Here is a 21,524-nt window from a genome sequence, read left to right on the forward strand (position 1 = left end):
TTGTGTCTTTGAATTTCCCCCCAGGGACAAATAAAGTTTTTTAAATTAAATTGAATTAAACCAAAGACTTATTGTTTTCAAATGATATGATCTTGTGAAGTTTCAAGAAGCTAAAAATGTGAACCAAAGTAATTCCTAATCTACTTGTCTCACTGTTTGACCTTCAGCTTCCTGGTGAGTTTCATGGTGGACGCTCGAGGGGGCTCCATGCGAGGCAGCAGACATCACGGCCTGAGAGTCATCATTCCCCCTCGGACTTGCACTGCCCCGACGCGCATCACCTGCCGTCTGGTTAAACCTCAGAAACTGACCACACCGCCCCCCCTGGTGGAGGGAGAGGGGCTTGCTAGCCGTATCATCTCTCTTGGGCCATCCAGTATGCAGTTCCTTGGGTAAGTCAGCTCTTTACTTGGCTTTAACTCTATTTAGTTCTACTGAAAGATGCATTACAGTAATATCATGTCTGTATTTGATCCATTTGTGCATTTATACTTCTGTGGCAGTCTCACATACTCACATATCTTATGTTGTTTGGTATTGTTACCAGATTATATTATAAAGTGTTAAAGACGTTTAATTTTTTGACTGTTTCCCAGTATGAAAATGAGAAGAGCAACAACTTCAAAACAGAAGAAGAAATTTACTTGTTCGTTTTTGATTTAAAAAATCACAGTTTTAAAACAAAAGCCGAAAATCTGTTCCAAAAACTGATTTTAATCTTGATTTTTTATTTATTTTTTTCTTTCTTTCTCAGGCCTGTTATCGTGGAAATTCCCCACTTTGCCTCGCTGGGCCGAGGGGACAGAGAGCTGGTGGTCCTGCGCAGTGAAAATGGCTCAGTCTGGAAAGAACACCGCAATCGCTACGGTGACGAAGTGCTGGAAACTATTCTAAATGGCATGGACGAAGGTCAGTGTGATGGTAATGAATGACTTGTTTCGTAAGCCTTCAATGGTTTAAGACGAGTCAGCCTAATCTTGATGAATGACCGTTGAGCTGCAGAACAAGGGCACGGGGAGGGGATGCTTATTTTATCGGAAGGTTGTCTTAGCAAGGACACAGAATGAGTTTCTGGCAACTGAACATGTGTATTTCTTAAGTGGAGTTTGTGAGGATCACTGTGCTCACTTGTTTTTTTTTTTTCTTTATAAAACGATTCTACATTCGTGTCTCAAACTCATTCTTCTCCTTCTCCTGTCTCTGGACTACTTTTCCTGTGTGCAGACTTAGAGAGTCAAGACGAGCTGGAGAAGAAGAGAATCCGTCGGATCATCTCCACCGACTTCCCGCTCTACTTTGCTGTGGTCTCTCGCATTCAGCAGGAGAGCGATCTGATCGGCCCAGAAGGCGGCAGGTTGACCAGTAAACTTGTGCCCCATGTCGACGCCATCTTCCCTGAGACAGCTGTCACAAAGAGAGTGAGGCTGGGACTGCAGGTAAAGAAGTGGACCAGCAATCTGAGAAAAGACACAAGAGATGTATAAGAGAGCAGGAATAATGACGAGGAAAGCAATTGCATTCCTTATAGAACATGGTGGATGCAATTTGTGTTTGACAACAAGTCACTCTGATGCTGTTGAGAAATTACCTTAACCAGATGTTTGAAAAACAACACAAGCTGTGACTCAAGGGTCGAGAGCAAAGTCTTTACAGGTGCATGCTGGGATCTGACAGAATCCCCATGTTTAAGTTGATGTTTTGTTTGTTTTTCACATGAGTCTGAATATGTTGCCAGTCGTTGAGACTGAACATTAATGCTTATTCCTGACTGCAAAAAAATAGGCTTTTTTTTTTTTTTCTTCTTCTGAGTAGGAGTTGATTGGTCTGGGACAAGCAAACATTTTTTGTACCGTTTTTCCCCGTTTGGCGTCGCGCGAGCGGGGTGAAGTCAGTCTGAGCTGTCATTGGACAAGAGGCAGGGTACACCCTGGAGTGTTGGCGCGGCAATCACTGGGCTGACGTATAGAGACAGACAAGCAGCCACACTCACATTCACACCTACGGCCAATTTTAGAATCAACAATTAACCTGACGGGCATGTCTTTGGTCTGTGGGAGGAAGCTGGAGAGAATCCACACAGAGAGGCCCTGTCTGACATGGATTTGGTTTTATTCATTGGCTGTCATTTTCAAAACATTAGTTTAGTCCTTTGCAATATGAGAAATAGAAATTATTTTTTTAGATAGAGAACGATTATAATTTTATCACAAGAGCTACATGTAAGACATCTACTGAATTTAATCATAAAATGACTTTACTACAACATCGGTTGTTAGTTTGCCAGTCATGAGATCAGTTATCACAGCAAATCAACCAATCAGGGGTTACATTGTTCATCACTCTGAGTGGCCATCCATACTAAATGGAGACTTTACTTAGCGGCCTCTGGCATCAGGTAGGTGTGACCTGCTTGTGTAGTCAGAAGACTAGAAAAGCACTATACAAGCTCAGGTCCATTTACCCTTAACTGACATGAACAAACAAATACAGGGTGATTAAAATATGATATGATTGATGCAGGGAAGAACAGACATCAGCTTTTCTAGCTGAGCTCATCCCTCTTCAGGTCAGTGAGCCTGTAAGGACAATAACAGAACTAGATAGTTTCTCGATTAAAGCAACCCGTCCAATGGAAACTCTGACTTTGAAAACGTTTTCGTGGAGGCCTATTATATAGCTTCAAAGTTTTGTGACATCCTTCTTTACCATGCATATACTGAAATCAAGAATCAGGTAGCATGACCTGAGGAGCATCTTAGCCTTTCACACCATACTGCATCATTTCTACATGAACACGTGATGTCTGCCTGCCGTACAGGAGATTTTTGGCGACTGTGTGTGGCTGACTGTCGCTCAACCAGACCTCCACAGACGCACAGACGGGAGGCTTGGCGAACACTCGTGCTGACTGCCTCCTTTTTACACCACTCCTCCGCTCGGCTTTGTTTGTCATGTCAGAATGATTATGTAGGATTACGGGTTCTGCATTTCATTTTTGTTACCACTTTGGTGTACATTGCCGGCATTGTCTGTCACAGCAGCGATCTGTCGCAGCACTGATGCTTTTTTTAAGGAAACTGCATGAGGGTTGCTTTGCCTTATGCTGCTCTGTTTATGTTTTCCTTTTTTTTTTTAATCTAGCCATTCATCACTCCTCAGTTGCCTGATTTAAGTTGTGAGCCACACTGACCGAGCTGATGCACTGATCTGAGTTGGGTCAGCTGTGAAATATGAATTGGTTGCATGCGTGAGTATGGATGAAAGTTTGCTGTTTTCTTTTTGCTTTGTCCTCCTGATTTGTGTTTCCTGCCTGTTTACTATCCTTCTCACCTGCACTTGCTTTAAGGTTATATTGTTTTTGTGCTCGACGTTCTGTTTCTTTTTAATTTTTTTATTCAGCCTTCCTTTGCTTCATATCTTTTGCACTTGTTTTTTTCTGACCTCCTCCTGTTTATGACCTTTTCCTTCAACACTACCGTCACAGGCGCAGCCCATCCCAGATGAGCTGCTGACTCGGCAGCTTGGTAACCAGGCGACCTTCAGCCCAGTGGTCACCATCGAACCGCGGCGACGCAAATTTCACCGTCCAATCGGGTTGCGCATCCCTTTGCCACCCTCCTGGAGGGAGAGTCCTCGGGATGCTGGAGAGGGTGACACCACCAGCTTGCGGCTGCTCTGCAGTGTCATCGGTAGGGTCCGTCTTTCAGTTCAAAAAGAAAAAAACATCATTTATCTTTAAGCAATGACAACCATAACGTTTTTGTTTTTTTTAAATTTTTATCTGAATGTACTTGTGTGGTTGTGTGAATATAACATTTTCACACAACCAGTTATCAGAACACACCTGACACTGTGTTGTTGTCCTGTCCCAGGTGGTACAGCACCGGCTCAGTGGGAGGACATCACTGGAACCACCAAGCTGATGTATGCCCACAACTGTGCAAACTTCACGACCAATGTTTCTGCCAGGTGAGCAATCAAGACAAATACATTTTCGGTCGACGTTTCTATCGTGCACTGCTGAGTACTTGCACCACTTTCAACCTTTTTCTTCCCCGTTACACAGATTCTGGCTGGCAGACTGTCCACGAACAGCGGAGGCAGTGACCTTTGCCAATTTGCTGTATCGGGAGCTAATGGCCGTTCCATACATGGCAAAGTTTGTGATTTTTGCCAAGATGAATGAAGCTCGCGAGGGACGCTTGCGCTGCTATTGCATGACAGACGACAAGATGGACAAAACTCTGGAGCTGCACGAAAACTTCACTGAAGTGGCCCGCAGTCGAGACATTGAGGTCAGCACAGGGAAAACGTCCACAAGGTCACTCACAAAAGGAAAAGTGGTCGTCATGGCAACTTAAAAAAATAGTTGGCAGTGCAAATAATGAACATATTGGATATTTAGTCCACATTTATATTATATATTTTTATTATATTATATTTATATTTTATCCACACTTTAAAGCAATTATCTCTTGTTTTAGATGAATGATTTAGATTTGTGTTTTGGCTGATGAAAAGTCAACGCTTTATTTATACGATTGAAGAAAAAAAAATCTGCTTTATGGCTATCAAAACCTCCCCATCCCAGGTGAATTGTTCTTGCAAGTAGAATTTTCTACTTTTCTAATTTTCTATTTTCAAGTATCAAAGAGTCTCTCTCAACGTCAGTGTTTTGTGATGCTCTCCACAGCTGATGGAGGGCATGCCGCTGCACCTCGAGTGTTCTGGAAACTTAGTGCCGATCAGGAAGGCCACCCAGCAGCCTCGCAGCTTCAGCTTCCAGGCCTTCAGAGACAACCGGCTGCCCGTCTCTGTCAAGGTCTGTCTCTATGAGCGTGCCCATATGCCTGCTTATCTCTCACATGCTACATACTCGTTCTGTACTGTGGTGGTGTTTGTTCAGTTGGTGGTTTCAGTGTGTCAAGGATCCTCTCAGCAGTAGGTTTCCCTCCTGGGCACTCAAGCTGCTGTTCACATGGTGGTTCTTGTGTGTGTGTTTGCTTTTCTCCTTCATATCTCTCAGGCAGTTCTCAGTGTGTCCCACCATTAGCATGTTCAGTTTATGACAACAGAATAGCACTGTGTCGTCCACAGACCTCATTTATAGGGTCAAAGCAACACCACAGCAAGAACGATATTTCTACACCTGCGACAAAGAGTGAGAGAAAAGAAAGATTGCTCAGTTTGACTGTAATTTTAAATCTTAAAATCTTAAAAGTTAAGAAAGTGTGTAATTGTATTTGTGTGAAGATGTATCAATGTGGACTATCATTATTGATCAATATGACATCTCTCAGTCAGTGTATGTCTGTCTGTCAGTCAGTCCATTCTCATTTAGTCAAACTATCCTCATTTTTCCAAACAAGAACAAGAAAAACGTAGAAATTTGTCTCGTTTTTTTTTCTTCTTTTTCTTGCCTTTTTAAAATTTCTTTGATCAATGTGGCATAATAAATCACCTTCTTGGTGAACAGCTTGATGAACTGTTCATTTACTTGTAAATGTAATTATTGTTAAGTTGGTTTTATTTGTACATCCGACATTACTTGACGCTGTTTTAACCCCCTTCTGTGCACAGGTGATGTGAGGCTTTTTAACCTATAGCTGTGCATTTCTGTCTGTCTTATCATGTTATTGTAACTTCTGGATTGTGTCGTTAAGTTCTCCATCTTTTTGTGTGTCTTTGTCTTTCTATGTCTGTGTGACACACACACACACACCAGTGTTCATTGTCAGATAGAGGAATACTCTGATTAAAATCTTTTTTTATGATGATAGCCAAGCAACAAACAACTTACCTATCTTACCTGTCAGCTCTCTTGGGTAATTGTTTGCATGTCCTGTGACTCCCTCACTTTCTTTGCCTGCCTTCCAAATCTTGCGGCCTTGCCTGTCTGTATGTGTCTGTCTCACTGTCTCTCTTTCTCTCTCTCACGGTCACTCTGTATCTGTCTGGTCTGACAGACGTCCAGGTAAATGTGCAGGTAAATCTCTCCCTCTCGCCTGCCTGTGGACTGCTTCCATCCCTGTTTCCCCCCTGCTTCTCGTCCCATGTTAGTGCGGCACATGCTCGTGACACTGTGGAGGGAACTAATGCTTGTTCTGATCTGCTTTTCTTCCTCCTCCTCCTCCTCCTCCTCCTCCTCCTCCTCCTCCTCCTCCTCCTCCTTCTCACGTTCACTCTTCTTTCAATCTTTTCTTGTTTTCTGTCTTTTATTTATTCATTTTCTCTTTGCTCCAACATTCTGCACATTTGTTTCGTTCTCTCTTCTCTCTCACTTTCCTCTGTTTGGATCCTTCTTTTCCTCTGCCTATGCTCTACTTTGCTCCGTCTCTCGTTTCCTATTCTGTCTGCCACCTCTTGATGTTAGGTGAGAGATAGTAACAAGGATGCCATCGGCTTTTTGTCCTTCCTGCGGAAATGCACCAAGTACGAGGATACACAACATGTGCTGTGTAACCTTAACATTACGATGCCACCCTGCGTCAAGGTGAGGACTTTCTTGCAACCCAGTTCCCACAAACACACAGAAAACAGAAACATTGTGTTTGAGTTTCCCGTAAATAACGAGAGCATATTGAGACAGTTTGGTGAAAAACATTCTTTTTTTAAGTAATTCAACAACAGCTAATTTCAGTTCTTGCTGATAGTCGCTTCTGAAAGATAAAGAACACTAACGCTGTACTGTTCATCTTATTAAAAAAATCAACATCAAGTGAGAGCACAAAGTGGCTCCTTCACTGAGTGTGTTCAATACTTGAAAGGCAATTTTTATGTCGCACTTGACCCATCAACCCATCGTCAATGTCAAATTTTCTGGACTTTTTATTCCCTCTGCTTTCATACCGTTCATTTTCACTTTCACAAAAAGCACAAATGATGTCGAAGATACAGTGTCAGTCAATATTCAAATGAGGCTTTCCTCTTTAACCCTCTAATTGGAAAGGGACCACTATAGATTACACAACATTTTTAAAACTAATGTTGAGAATTCTGGGAGGATTCATAGACTTTAGAAAAAAGTTGAACTTTCAGACTGCACTAAAGGTAGGGAAAATTCATATTTCTATCAAATCACAGATGAAATAAATGAAAGTAAATGTGTTTATTGATAGGGAATATCAATGTACCAGCAGTCCTCTAGAGGTCTTTGTATTCCATTGTCATATAGGCTCCATATCGGACATTAGGAAGCCCTTAAAGGCTGATACTTGAGACTTTAATTTGGATATCATTTTGACGGCATGTTTTTATGTTTTTTAGGTGGTTGGAAGCGAAGAGCGTCGGCGAACTTTAACACCCCTCGCCTTGAGGGAACGCTACAGCGCACTGAACGAGCCTGGTGTGGGTGAGTGCTCTCCTGCCTGACTTTCAGCCCTCTCCCCATTTATACAAAGTGGAGATGGGCACTGAATGTTGCACCGCCCCTTTACCCATGACCCTTCGCTTCCCACTCTGCCCTCATTATTTCCCCCTTACTTGATCGCGTGCACGCATGGCACAGAAACTGAGCCTTGGATGCAATGCACTGCTCTATGGCGTGCCCCAGAGTTCTTAGCAGCGCAGTTAGACTCATATTGAATGTTTGACAAAACGATTAGCACTAGTCCCTAACGTGACGCAAAATGGCTCCATGACACATTCCAAATTACTCTTCTTCTTATGAAGTGTCCTGAGAGCTATGACAACAGATGAATGATGTGATTGGTTTGCATGGCGCTGGTTTCTCCACTGCGATTTCCAATGGCATGGCAACAGACATGGTTAGCATTAGCCCTGTATAGCTTAAGACTGGGAATGGGCAGGACCTCGCAGTGGAGCTAGACAGAGGAGTCCTGATATTGATTGGACTGTGGTAAATGAACAGAGTCAAGATGGCCGTCCTCGATAAAATGGTTGCTGATTGGGGGGTTTGAGGGAAGAAAGGCCTTTTCTGTCTACCAACTACACAGCGCTGCTACATTGCAAAGTCCCTCTGTAATGGTTAATGAATGCTACTTTGATTGGTGGGACTAGCACCTGAATGAAACCCCCAAATTGTAACCCCTGCCCAAGTGGTGTGCATACCCTGGAGATTATTTGGACCAAAACAATGCTTATTTCCTTCAACAGAGCAATATTGTTGATGAGGTAAGTATCGTTGTAGGAATTTTGATGACAACTCAAGTCAACGTCAGAGTCATTAACACAGGTGATTCATCAAAACCAAAAACTGTACATGTCAGGATCTTTTTTTGGAATATTTGAATATCTGTCAGTGATTCTTATTTGGATAGTCCCAACTTGATGTTCTCCTTCTTTTTACTGCACCTTGAATGTCAGTGGGACTGTGCAAACAAACTGTAACTTAGGAGTGATCTCTTTTCATATATTGGATTATACTCACAGTTGGAGTTGCAGTTTTCTTAGTTCAATAAATGTTAACTTATATCTTGGTGACAAATGCATTTTTCTGTCCTTATTAGCTACAGTGAATGCAATGGAGAGGACGGAGATAAAGATCAACATCATATCTGAACAGCTGGGTTTGAGCTGGGCAGGTAAGTCGTTTGAACGACAGGACAGGGGGGCCTTACTGTGTGTTCTCGCTACAAATGTACTGAGATACATACTGCAGTTCCCACTTTGGGGTACACCTTCTGCATAGCCCTAATGGCTTTGGATGACTGAAACAAAAGGAGGGAACTCACCTCCCTGAAAAAGAGACGATGCATCATAATTTCAACATTCGGATTTCTCTTTTCGCATCAAACTCTGAAAGCTTCGTCTGTCATCATTACTACGAACAGGACTTGTCTCTTAACGTTCAACAAATTGAGGTACCTTGCCAGCCTCTTTACAAAAGAGCACATGAATCATCATCATGATGAGCTACAAGAGGAGATCACAGCTTTACAAGAAACTGTAACTTAATTCTGACATGTCCCTCTCCAAGTGTTTTTGCCTACCATGGTACTACTTCAAACTCCAGCACTAGAGATGATGCTGCATCGTCTCTTATGTATGAAGAGAATGTCCCTCCTCTTAACGCTGTTATCCGAACTGTAAGCTAGAAGGCATAATGGCTCAGGGTCCTGAAGACTGCACAGAGGGCTGTACCCCATAGTGCAATATCTCCTTCTCTATCTGCAGGTATTGTTTATTTATGCATTTGATTTTTTTTTTCTTTCATTTGCTAGAGTTGGCACGTGAGCTTCAGTTTGGCGTGGATGATATCAATAGAATCCGTGTGGAGAATCCCAATTCACTTCTGGACCAAAGCTCGGCCTTGCTCAGCCTGTGGGCCAGCAGAGAAGGCAAAAGGGCCAAGAGTAAGTCCCATAAGACTGTAGATCAAGTAGAAATGATGTGCCAGCCACTGAAATCAGCTTTTATTAATCAGTTTAGAGGAAACTTAATCTCTCGGGTTATGTTTCCATAGAACACTGTCCTGTCCTCATGTCCACAAACCTCTCTGCTCCTTTATTTCTTTCATCTGTTTCCAACCAGTCTCTATGTTTTTGCTCCCCCTAGTGGAAAGCCTGTACACTGCTCTGAAAAACATTGACCGTGCAGACATCGTCACGTCTCTGGAGGGTCAGGCTCCACAACCAGCACCAGGTTCTTTAGAAGAGGGCGCCTGTCGACTCAGTGACCGTGACTCCACCCTGCTGTCCCCGAGTGTCATCAATGGTAAGGCTCACAAACACGTCAAAAACCATTAAAAGACATCCAGGGCCTGATTTCACTAAGAATGAAATGCAGCTGCTAACAGCGCCAAAAAAATAAAAAGTTCATCATTTGCTCCTGCTATCTGCTCACTCTCAGGTCGAATTCACAAAGCATATTCGATACCGAGCACATAATGACATTCAGGTGCTAAAATAACTAAAGTTGACCTGCTCCATTCGGTTTAGTCTTGTTTTGCGTCTCAGTATGGAAAGAAGCTGCTCTGCAACTTTACTCGGTGCGGAGCTGCGCTATCATATGACGGAGCTGGGAGGCAGAAAAAGAAGATGAAAAAAAAAACCAGCACTCGCATTGTCACTCACAGCGGCTCCAGACGTCTCCACACATGTGGATCATGTGTGCAGGCCTGTATCTGCTAGCAGAGGCATTGCTTGTCAACAGGCACTGCAGGCAACTGCTTGGGGGCCCCTGGCCAGTGCACCCCCCCCCCCCCCCCCCCCCCCCCAACAGCTGACAAACTTTATACCACAACATTGCCTCAAATGTGCACATTTTGCAATGACAGAAGGATGGGGCCACATCTGACAGCACTTACTGTCAATGCCCTGCAAAGTGTCGCGTGCATTATTGCCTGGGGAAATAATAATGTAAGCTGGTTGAAAGGGGACCCCCATTGAATGTTTGCCTCAAGTCCCAACAGACCCTGGAGGCGCCCCTGTCTGTCACGCGGAGCAGCTGACAGCCCCAGGCTGATTTAGACAAGGGTTGTAGTATGTTCATAATAGTAACATCATTTATTTTTAAGCCACACAGAAGTGGAATAGTTTTCCTGACCCCTGCAGCGTTTGCACATGAGGTTTCTTTTAAGAACAGTGGCGTAGATACTAGTCTCCACTGATGATAATTATCCTCCTCTGTGGCCATTATCGCCGGTGTTTGCAAATTGAGCTGTTTTTGCATCAAAGTTGATTTGCATGGAAAGGGTCGTAATTGTGCCCCAAATGACTGCTTAGTAGCTCATTAAAGTAAACAGCACATAAACAGCACTGATGTACAGAGATGTGTGTGGCTCTGCTTGTGCAGGTTAGGGGTTCATTCAACTCTCGGTATGTCTGTGTTTTGTGAATCAGTCTGTTTCGGCTCCTCTGCGCCGTCTTTGCAGTGTGGAAAAAGCCCTGCCGTCCTTCTGTGAATCAGGCCCTCAGTAATCCGATCAATATATTTAAAACTGAACAATGAACTACCCCACTTTACTTCACACATTAAACAACCCGCTGCACTCTTCAGCAAGCTAATGACTTTTGTATTCTGTACACTTACACTTACACTTACTAAACCATGTTACCACAATGAGAGCATTTTGCTGTAGAGTATAAAATGCCAGTTTGAAATGCATTTATGTTAATAATTAAGTCTTACTTAATCCACTAATGGTTATACAAGTCCACAGGTTCTGGCTTTTTTATTTTAGGGTGAATTTAAAATTTGAATCACAATTATCAGAAATGGAACGTTCACAGGAATACAGGAATTTGCTAAAGCAGACCATTCACCATGTTTGTTATAAGTTTTACTTCATAATGGTTGCATGGCTGTACCATTAATTCATGAATAATTAGATTTAAGGTTTTTGTTCCCTTCTCGTATTATTTCTTTTTTTTTTTGGTTTCGTTGTTGTTCCGTATTTACACAAATGCTCTATTAGTCCAATGTATTATTATAATGACTAGCTTTTTTTAAAATAATAATTAAGAATTTAATTGAGTGTCTTAATGAAAAAAAATAGTACTCCTTAAGATGTTTGCTCAACTCCCTTTGTGGTAAACAAATGTTTTAGTTGGTTTAGTCAGCGCTGCTAAAATTCTGAGCCACATTTCTTCAAAACAATGAGGTGAACTGTTGTTTTAAATTATACTCTCCACGTGTGAAACCCCCCCCCCCCCCTCCTTCCATTGACTGTGGGTAACAGCCATTATGCCTTGTCTCTGTTGCTCTACAAGAGGCCACGGACACAAGGCTGTCGCGCCTAGTGCACAAGCCACGAGTTATTAGACCCCCATTTTTCAGACGGGGTAAGTTAAAGTTGAACTTGGGCTGCATGGTGGTTTGCTGCTCTTGACATGTACATGATGATGATGATGATGATGATGATGATGAAGGAGATGATAAATCTCAGACGATGTGTTGAGGTCTGAGGAATGGTGTCATTCTCCCACCATGAACCCGACCTTTGCAGCATGCACTAACACCGCCTCTGTGCATTCCTCACCGGAGCAAAAGTCATGGTTTCGTTTCACACCTCATACTTGAGCCCTAAACATGATGGTTCTTGTTTGTTCCACTTAATATGAGAAAAGAGGAGACGTTTCCCTTTTTTGCTGTTACTGAAAAGGTTAAGTCACATTTTGAAGGCCAAACATGAAAACATAGAACATTTGGGTAATGGCAGATTTTAAAACAAGGAGACTTTTTTGGATTACTTGTGTAACTGTGAGTGTGTGTGTACAGCACACACATACATTCATGTGTGTGTATGTGTGCATATGTGTGTGTAAATGTCTGGGATGGATACTTAAGTCAAAAATGTGGCAAGTAGACGGATGATAGTGTTCTCTGGGCCTTCATACCTTGTTTCTCTCCCTCCCTCTTTTGTTCTGTCTGACTCTTTCTTTCCCTGAGAACAAGACAGAATTTCATTTTGACTTTTGTCGACCGACAGCAGACTTTATTATCTGTCGTCTTTCAATTGTGTCTTATGCTCAGGACAATCTCTCTCTCTCTCTCTCTCTCTCTCTCTCTATCCCACTCTCCCTCTGTCTCTGAACTTATGACATGTCATATCTGCTGCCCAGCCGCCCTGCTCCTCCTCCTCCTTGCTCCCTCTCCTGCTCTTCTTCCTCACAGCTCTTCCTGTCCGACCTCTGACCTCATATGACCTCATGTTGACCTCTGGGCCTCCTCTTCTTCTCTTGTCATCTTATTTTTCCCGTGCTCCTCCCTCGTTCAGTCGAGCGGGGACCCTCTCCTCCTCCTCTTCCTCTCTCAATCCAGCTCTGTGTGTGTACTACTGTTTGTGCATGCGCATGCTGCACGTCTTTCTGTTACAGTATCTGTTTGTGTGTGTGTATATGCAAATGTGTGTGCGTGTGTATCTGATTCTGACCTTGGCTTTTGTATATTGATGCATTTTTGTTCTTGTGTGTTAAAGATAGTCCCTTTATTTAGTTCAGCAAGGACTTTATGTGTGAATATTTTTTGTTCAGATTGCATGCAAGACAAAAACAGGCTTAGTTTCATATTTTTATAAAAAAAAAAAAAAAATTACCCAGGTTGAGTCAGTGTGCCTTTTAGTCAGTGTCTGTACAGTAACCAGCAGTGAGGGATTGCTTTATTGTGACTTTTATGTGCATGGCATGCTTTCAATGTATGAAGTGTTCTTCACTGTGTAAAATGTTTTTTTTTCTCTGTCCAATGGGTGTATTTTCAGTCTTGTTTTTAATGCTTTATAACAAAACAAAAAACAAAAAAATGATTTTCTTTATTTTACTGTAAAATAAATGGTGTGTCTTTTGATGCTGTGCTGTAAAACGTGATCACACGCGTAGAACGATCATCGTATAATGTTGCTGTGAGGTGTCCCTCATTCACGGGCAAAAATGGCTTACTTTAAATCACTCTTCAGCACATTTGTCTAATATACACAGCTGTTTTATTATTGCAGATATTTTGACAGTTGTATGCAACGTTATGTTTAGGGCTGACAAAAAGTAAAATAAATTCTGTCTCTCGTGACATTTCAAACAAAATTAAATTTCTTGACCTTTGCTTTGCCCGGGTCTGATCACAGACTCACTGTTAACATTTTCTGAATGTTATCTGCCAGAAGGAACATTGATTTAAGGTGTGTTATTGTATCGGCTTGAGTGTTTGTGACTGATTTTAAAACTGCGAGCCAAAACATGTGTGTCCTCATCTGTGTTTGAATATGAGTGCAGTATTGTGAGTTTGTGTACAGTGGTACAGCGTGTTGTGCCTTTTTGTCTGTTTTTGTTGTTGTTGTTTTTGTCTTTGTGGGGTGCTTCACTACATCGTGTGCCTTTGACACTAGTGTGTGTGTGCGTGTGTGTGTGTGTGTGTGTTTGTGTTTGTGTTTTAAAGGCAGGACTGAAGGGAAAGGCTAACCCAGATTCAACTTATTCCATTCTAACTCTCATCCTAATCATAACTCATCCCCTCTTTGTCCACCTCATTCTGACGCCACCCCCTCATTTTCCTGGCCCTGTACCATCCCAGAAACACACAAACGCACTCACGCTCACTCACAGACACATTGAGAGATGGTAGGTTATTCAGTAAAGAGGTATTTCACCCATTCATGTTTCTTTAACTGCAGTTGTTATAACAACAATTGACTATTTTCTTCTGGTGAAAAAGAAGTTGGTAAAAATCCATTCTAATGCTAAACTGTCCGATTTAATCATAGTATATTTTTAGCGATGCCACCGACTTTCTGTCTAAGAATTTATACATAGAAGTTTTTTCTACACGGTAAATTTACTGATAGATATACAGTATTATCATTATTATTATTATTGTGTTTGAAATAGATGGGGCTCTAAAATGTAGTTCTTACTGTGTCCTTCCTTTGTCTCAACCTGATCAGGATAATGACAGGTGTTACTGAATATTTAGCTTTTATCAATATTTCTTTTTTTTTTTAAAATCTCTATTATAAGTCAAGTTTTGACAAGGTCAAAACTACCTGGAATGTTTGTCATTAAACCGTTATGGTTACTGTCACACTTATTCCCTTTTTTTTTTTTTTTTCCAAAGCTCCACCTCAGCCCCGCTGCTGTCAAGATTGTTCGATTTTAGTTTTTAAATGTGTGTGGTTTTACCATTAGCTTGGCAATTGACAGCACATCTAGAGGGTGAAGTACTTCTTTACTGACCAATGTCACCCGATGTCATTCATCTGAATTCATTGATTCAAAAACTTACCAATAATATTTGATTTAATCCTATGATCCCCGATCCAAACCTGTAACAGTAACATGATATATGGTTGTTCAACTTTATGCCCATAACTTTCCAAAGTATCAAACTTTACATTGCACTTTTAATTTGACTTTAAGCCAAGTATTAAAAGTATTCATGTATGATTATAAAACTTACAGGTAGATTGAATATAATGAATCAAAAAGCAAATCAGCCTAGTTATTAAAAGGGAAAATAAACACCTGTTATACAAAAGCTCTTATTAATCTCGTATGAAAGAACACACACATATATAACGATAATATGGAACGATAATATAGATTGGTGGATGGATGAATAGATTTGTGGATGGATGGTTCGATGGGTGGTTTAATGGGTGGGTGGTTAGATTGGTGGATGGATGATTTGATGGATAGATAAAATGATGGACAGATAGATGAATAAATAGATTGACAATAGTATTCTTCTACCTACTCCTTTGGACCTAAATGAACAATATATAACATTAGAAAAATATGTAATGTAGTTGTGTATTTGGTAGTGTGTTTGTATGAGCCTCATGTGTTGTTGCAGAGGGACGTCTTGTTAATTAAACCAAAGTAAACTAAATGTTTTGTTAAAAGTCAAAAATATTTTATTTTCCTTTATTTATTATATTAATTCTTCGTTAATTCATTCATTTTTTCAAAGAAATATTATTAGAGTATAGTGAATCTTTTTTATAAATATCCACAGAGCAGTTGGGAAAAGGCTGAAATCCAGGATATAAAATTGTAAATAGCCTTCATCTGCAGGGACATACAGTACATTTGAAAAATATTTGGACAGGATCAGCTTGTCTATGTGCGTGTCTGTATGTATTAGTGTGTGTCGACATGGTGTGTGGAAGAGAGTGTGCATAGTGAACTTTTTTTTTTATTCTGGGGATGCAAACATATGAACGCATGACTTAAGTGTAACCACAGGAGAATGCAAGAGCAACAGTAACTTGCATTTTCCACTTAAAATGTGCAAGATGCTGCTTACTCTGATTAAAAAAGAAAAAAAAAACGTACAAGAAGGGTTGGAACGATAATGGAGATGGTTTACTAAAAACTTATAACTATAAAAAGATAACCTAATCTATTAGGCTGTCTGAAATACTTTCTCATTATTACAAACACCAAGTCTCTGTAGCGGCCAATCAACACAAACAGTGATCCAGAGCAATGTGCCTTGCTAAAAGCATCTGAAAACATACAGGCATACGCAACTACCAAATTGAACATGTTGCAATTACTGTCCAGATAAAGTCCTTTCATTTTTCGCCTTTGGTAAATCCTACAGCCTCCATTGAGATTTTGTGTTTTCTTTTCTCTTAATGAGCTTAAGTTTTAGTACGGATTGGAACATTTTCTTGAAATAGTGATTTACTAATGCTACATTTTCATCGTGCCAACCCAATGACCAGTGCTCTTTATAACCTCACCCTTTTTTTCCCCTTTAAATCCACACAGTGTCTGTTCTGCAGATTCCCTTTCTTAGATGGTTGCAGACTAGAGCCCTTCACCATTCACCTCACAGACAATGATTGACGCACAAATTTCCTCTAACCTCACTCTTACTGCTGTGTCCCAATGACAAAAAAAAACAAACTTGAAATGAAAGACAAGGTGTTATACCTTTCAAACTGAAATCAGATTAACTCAATAAAGACACGAGATGGGATGTTCTGAGGGCAGACAGCTGGTCACATTTCAAGAGAGAGACCACATTTTTTAAATTGTTTTGCTCAAAAAGACAGACTCAGCACTCTTTCCTGGTATATTGGGACAGGGCAGGGCACCACTGTTTTCCTCACTGGTTGAAGAAACAAGTCAATCTGCCACCTCCCCATCCTCCCCGTAGCTGTGCCTGCGTGGTGTTAGTCTTTCTCTTGTCTCGCCCCTGTCTTCCCTTCAGGTTATGGGCTGGTGCAGGAGGAGCTGCTGTCCCCGGCCTCCATGCAATACAGCTTGCCATCTCCGCTGGGCATAGAGCCCTACTGGCAGGAAGTCTCAAGCCTTGAATGTGCCCCAATTGCTACCACAGAGGAAGACACGCTAATGGAGATGTCGGACGTTCAGGTGTGGCCAGCAGGGGTCAGTCCCTCTCTGGTCACAGTAGAGGACTCGTCACTGGAAGGCAGTAGTCGAGCCGATGACTCAGAGGGCGCAACCCTATCCCTGCCCTACAGCATGGGTCGCCCGAGCAGCGGAGCCAGCGGGGCCAGCGGCTCAATCATGGAACTGGAGGAGGAAGAGGAGGAGGAGGAGGAGGAGGAAGTGGAGGTTGAGGAGGAGGAGGCGCCACAGGAGCCGGCAGCAGCCCTGGCAGAAAGGGACAGGGTGAGAGCCAGTGGCGCTGTTCCCAAGGTCAACTTAAATGGCCAACTGGGAGGTCAGAGGTTGGAAAGAAGGAGAGGAGAGGCCCTTTCTGCAGGAGGAGGGGCTCAAGGGGGAGGTGAAAATCTGGGGCTGGGTTCAGTGGAAGGAATTTCTGTTGTTACAGGCCAGCAGGTGTATGCTCAACGATGTGAGATTTCTGGACTGGGTCGAGCTTCAGAGCACAATGGAGATAACCGGTAGGTTGGCTTACTCTATATACTATATCTGAATGAATCTTGTTGCCAAAATACAACATATCTCTGATATTATTGCTCTTCTGCTCCCTGTTTTTGATTTATTTCCATTTCGGTTTCCAGTATGGTGGGCGGTGGAGCATTTCAACCTTACTTACCAGACAAGGATTCCCTGCAGAGCTGGGTGGGCTCAGTGTCATCAGGACGTGACGGCAGCATGCCAGGCTTGCGAGTGGCCCAGGAGGCTCTTCTGACTCCGGTGTGTGACACGGGTTACTCTTATGTGCTGCGCGGGCGTCTTCTGCAGGGCACGCAGCCCTTTGACAAGGGGCTGGGCTTCTCCCACCAAGAGATGGGCCAACGTGCCTTGGAACAGGAGCAGATGCGGGGACAGGTCAGGTTGTCACGACAACCACCCGCCGCTGCCTGCGCCTGGAGGGGGAACATCTTTGTCCATCCCTTTATCTTTTCGTATTTTCGTTATCATCAACAAATTTAGTCCCACTTAACAATTCAAAAATCATCAGAACTGATGATTTTGATGATGTCACAGAGCCTGACCAGAATAATGTGTTGTGTGGGGCAACACATGAGGTTTATCTACCATGTCCAGTAGTTTGGGGTTGTTTTTTTAATTTTTTACATTTTTAATGCAGAAACACTTTCCACAAGCAGGGACTTTTCCCAGGAACTAGAAACCTTTCCAGGTGCTTCCACCTGTGCAGAGAAGCGGATGCAAGTAATATATGCCGTCTTTTCCTTCTTCTTGTCAGTACACTACATCTTTGACAAGCTAAAGTGACTAAAAGACTAATAAGGTAATATATACAATAACAAATTGGAAACAGGCCTGTTTAAAAGTAAAACATCCAAGAACTAGTTTGTATCATGCGAGACAGGATGTCACTGATTTTTCTGGCCTTTAAACTTCCAAATGTTACTTTGCTGCTGGATGTCAAGAGGATAACATCAGAAACACCATTTTCTGGGGAATACGGTTTCATTAGGTGTTTAAATTACCTCTGTTTTGTCTGAGTTGCTGAACTGCAGGTCAACCAGGTCTACTGAGTTCAGCATCATCTGCACAACAATGAAATTCACAATATAAGGAGGAAGCATCTATAAGATTAATATAACTAGTCTTTACACTTCAGCTTGTGGAAGTATATAAACAACTTTGTCCATTATAAGAGAAAAATATCTTTTTTTACCATGCATGACATGATATAAACTTTGACTTTAATTAGTTCATTTAGTTCCTAAAAACTGACCTGTAGCTTTTTGTTTCAACACAGAACATTGATGTGCTTGTACATATCAAAAGCACAGAAAGCTTAGGTAGACAGATGATGAAAAGGAAACTGTAGTTTCCAATGGTAAAGTGTCCTTTTATGTGGTAGCATTGTCTTGTGCAAAAATTCAACTCCAATAGATGTCACTGTAAGACATGTTTGCTAAAATGTCCCTGGTATGCAGACTGCAGAATGAATACTCAGACAACACCAGGTGGATGAAAAACATTTAGTTCCTTGAAAAGTAGTTCCTGAGATCTAAAGTTCCTGGCACTTTTGGTGGAAACATGTTCTGTGTTATTTTTATTGTTCAGCTTCTAACGTTTCCTTTCTGTGTCATTTTGTTCAGAGAGAGGAGAAAGAGGACTTTGTTGCTGAGGCACAGTTTGCTTCTGAACAGGGCAAGATGCTCGCGAGAAAGGTTGGTCAAAATGTTTACGCTGTTCATACAGTCAAATCAACACAATCTCTTAACCTAAGCATAGTCACATTTTGTTAGATTAGTCACAAAGTTTGGAAGAAAGGGTGGGAAATTAACAGTAGCCACCAGCCAAATGTTGGTTTAAAATACTTTTTTCCGCGTCAGCAGATTTGACAAAAAAACAACAACCACAAATCTGTTGTGGACGCCAAAAAGAAAATAATGTAAACTTCATATTTGGACATTAAAAATATAATGTCATACCTCATTGACTGTTCCAATGAAAGTGGCACATAATCACCATTCCCCATTATTGTCATCATTAGTTAAAGGTTTTTACAGTTGTATATTCATTTTGTGTATGAGACAATGCCCCCAAAGCAGTGAAGTATTCTGGAAAATTATCTATCTCCAACTGATTGGCTAAAGTACTAGTGCTTGTAATGACATTACAGCTAGGACTGCAGCAACCCTCATTGGCTGGCCGGTGGAGATCAGTTGGTTTCCTGCTCTGGTTACTTTAAGAGGCGTCAGGAGTTAACTGGTCCAAGTGTTGTTTCTTTCCCTCCTCCCTCCCTCCTTGCTCCAGGTGGGGGTGGATGTGAGAAAGGGTTCTCAGTCAGTGCAGCGCACCAGTCTGCGGAGGGTTAAACACTGAAATACAAATACTACCCCAGTCCTCCAGGTATGGGACACTCAGCAAGCACTTGTGCAAACCCAGTGCTTGGAAATACGCCTGTATGGCGACATATTTGACTCTGATAGAGCTCAATATCCTATCACATGCTGTTCTATAAATGTTCAAAACATTCACTACTCTGATTATGTGTTTGTAATGGGAGTCAAAAATAATTTAGCCTGGTTTTTTTTGTTTTTGTTTTTTTTGGATTAATGGTTTCTCTCTCTGTTTTCCAGGACCGGAAAGCCACTGCCAAACCATCCTCCAAAAAAACACAACCAGACCGAAGATGGAAATGAACAAAGGGAGTCGAGGAAGAGAGACACAAAGACTTAAGAAATGCAAACTACAAAGTGACAAACACAGAATCATCCTCTATGTGACCATGGAGCACCACAAAAGAAAAGAGACAGAGGGGGGAATAAAGAGGAGTTAAACTTGTAGTTTTATAACATTTGTAAAGAAAAACATCAACTAAACTATGGCATGAAGATTCTTTTTTTTTTTTGTTTGTTTGGTTTTTTTTTTACAAAAAAAAAAACATTAATGTCAGTAAAACATCCAAGAAAAAAAAAAGCAACAAAAAAGTGCTTCCTGTGAACTGTTATCGCATGATGACTGCTGGTGCATGCCCTTTGACATTTTGAACTGTCATTATCTTCGAACTGAAGGGGTACAAGGAGCGGGGCTGGCCAACACTTTGGACACGTCGTTTAAGGACCTAATCCCCACCCTCTTAACTAAAGTGGCAAGCAAGTTGAGTCCAAAAACACAAAGCCAAAAAAAAAAAAAAAAAGTCCCCAAAAGGATGGTTCGATATACAGCTAAGCCTCCAATGCTTCTTTCGCTGGACCTTTTCCCTGATTATTCGCAATGTGATATATGCACTATATGCTACGTGGACATGTGTCAGTGTGTGTATGTGTGTGTATGTGGGCGTGTATTCTTCTCTTACCGCATGTGTTCCTAGCTTCTGGCTCTGTTCTGAGACACGGGTCACAATTGGCCTTTCCCCTGTGATGTCATGGCGTGCTCAGTGCTGGAAGGAGAAAGACTCAGCACTCCCCTCGCTTGTAAGTGTTCCTGTCTCTGTGTGTTGACGTCTATTCATTTGCGTATAACGCTTGTTTCTTGTTATTTTATTTTATTTTTTTTATCTGAAACTTGTCCACCTTATTTTTCAGCAATGTTTAATCTTGGTAGGGACCCTGAAGCTCTTTGTGTTTTACGGGGACATTTCGTTTTGAGACATTGAGGGGACGCATTCTTTTGAAAGGGGTCAGTCGATATGTTTGCTCTCTGCAGCAGATCTTCAACACAAAAAAGAAATTAACTTTCTCCTCCCTCGAGACCTTTCTACCTTCTTCCATCAGTTCTTCCAGTAGCACACTTCATCTTGATCCTCAATCTCTATCAGTAGCCTCTGTCAATATGCAGTGAAATCTCCATCAACATTTAACTCCTCCGTCCGATAAAGAAAAAGTTTGCATGTCCAATCTCGTTGTCTGTTTGCAACGGCTATACGGCCACAGTGTCAAAATTTCACCTGTAAGAATAGGGAGATCTTGGAGGATCTGATTTGTGTGAGGATTGACTTCTTGTTAAATGGTATAGGCAGTGTAAAACCATGTGACGCTACCACATATGAATGGAACTGTGCAGTGAGGACAGACAGCTAGCACTGTGATCGTCTCGTTATCACCGACCCCAGACTCGTGAACTGTCAAGACACACAAACATTTATATAAACCAACAAAAGCACAGTATATATTCACACATAATCAGATACCCATGACATCGTGAAACAATCATTTCTAGGTCAAAATGTCAGAGGACAGCGATTGTTCGAGTTTGCAACAGCAA

At 41.7% G+C, this 21,524-nt stretch overlaps 1 protein-coding gene across 8 annotated transcripts in view; it reads left to right on the forward strand.

The window, feature by feature from the left end:
- Positions 1–20,476, forward strand: part of ank1b (ankyrin 1, erythrocytic b) — a 74,476-nt gene extending 54,000 nt beyond the window's left edge. For 2 of the 8 annotated variants that reach the window (XM_079364178.1, XM_079364180.1), the window contains 18 exons: positions 168–392; positions 755–909; positions 1,225–1,436; positions 3,485–3,689; positions 3,873–3,969; positions 4,067–4,295; positions 4,694–4,822; positions 6,374–6,493; positions 7,267–7,351; positions 8,469–8,543; positions 9,183–9,314; positions 9,517–9,675; positions 11,673–11,744; positions 16,612–17,272; positions 17,393–17,528; positions 18,911–18,982; positions 19,572–19,667; positions 19,898–20,476. In XM_079364178.1, coding sequence (XP_079220304.1) covers positions 168–392; positions 755–909; positions 1,225–1,436; positions 3,485–3,689; positions 3,873–3,969; positions 4,067–4,295; positions 4,694–4,822; positions 6,374–6,493; positions 7,267–7,351; positions 8,469–8,543; positions 9,183–9,314; positions 9,517–9,675; positions 11,673–11,744; positions 16,612–17,272; positions 17,393–17,528; positions 18,911–18,982; positions 19,572–19,640 — 2,833 coding nt within the window. In that variant the 3' untranslated portion in view covers positions 19,641–19,667; positions 19,898–20,476. Of the gene's footprint in view, positions 1–167; positions 393–754; positions 910–1,224; positions 1,437–3,484; positions 3,690–3,872; positions 3,970–4,066; positions 4,296–4,693; positions 4,823–6,373; positions 6,494–7,266; positions 7,352–8,468; positions 8,544–9,182; positions 9,315–9,516; positions 9,676–11,672; positions 11,745–16,611; positions 17,273–17,392; positions 17,664–18,910; positions 18,983–19,571; positions 19,668–19,897 lie in introns of all 8 variants that reach the window. The other 6 variants (XM_079364181.1, XM_079364182.1, XM_079364177.1 and 3 more) reach the window with 5 other exon arrangements.
- Positions 20,477–21,524: the final 1,048 nt, after the last annotated feature.

The sequence above is a fragment of the Symphodus melops genome (genome assembly GCF_947650265.1).
Source record: "Symphodus melops genome assembly, chromosome: 16".
Lineage (NCBI taxonomy): Eukaryota > Metazoa > Chordata > Actinopteri > Labriformes > Labridae > Symphodus > Symphodus melops.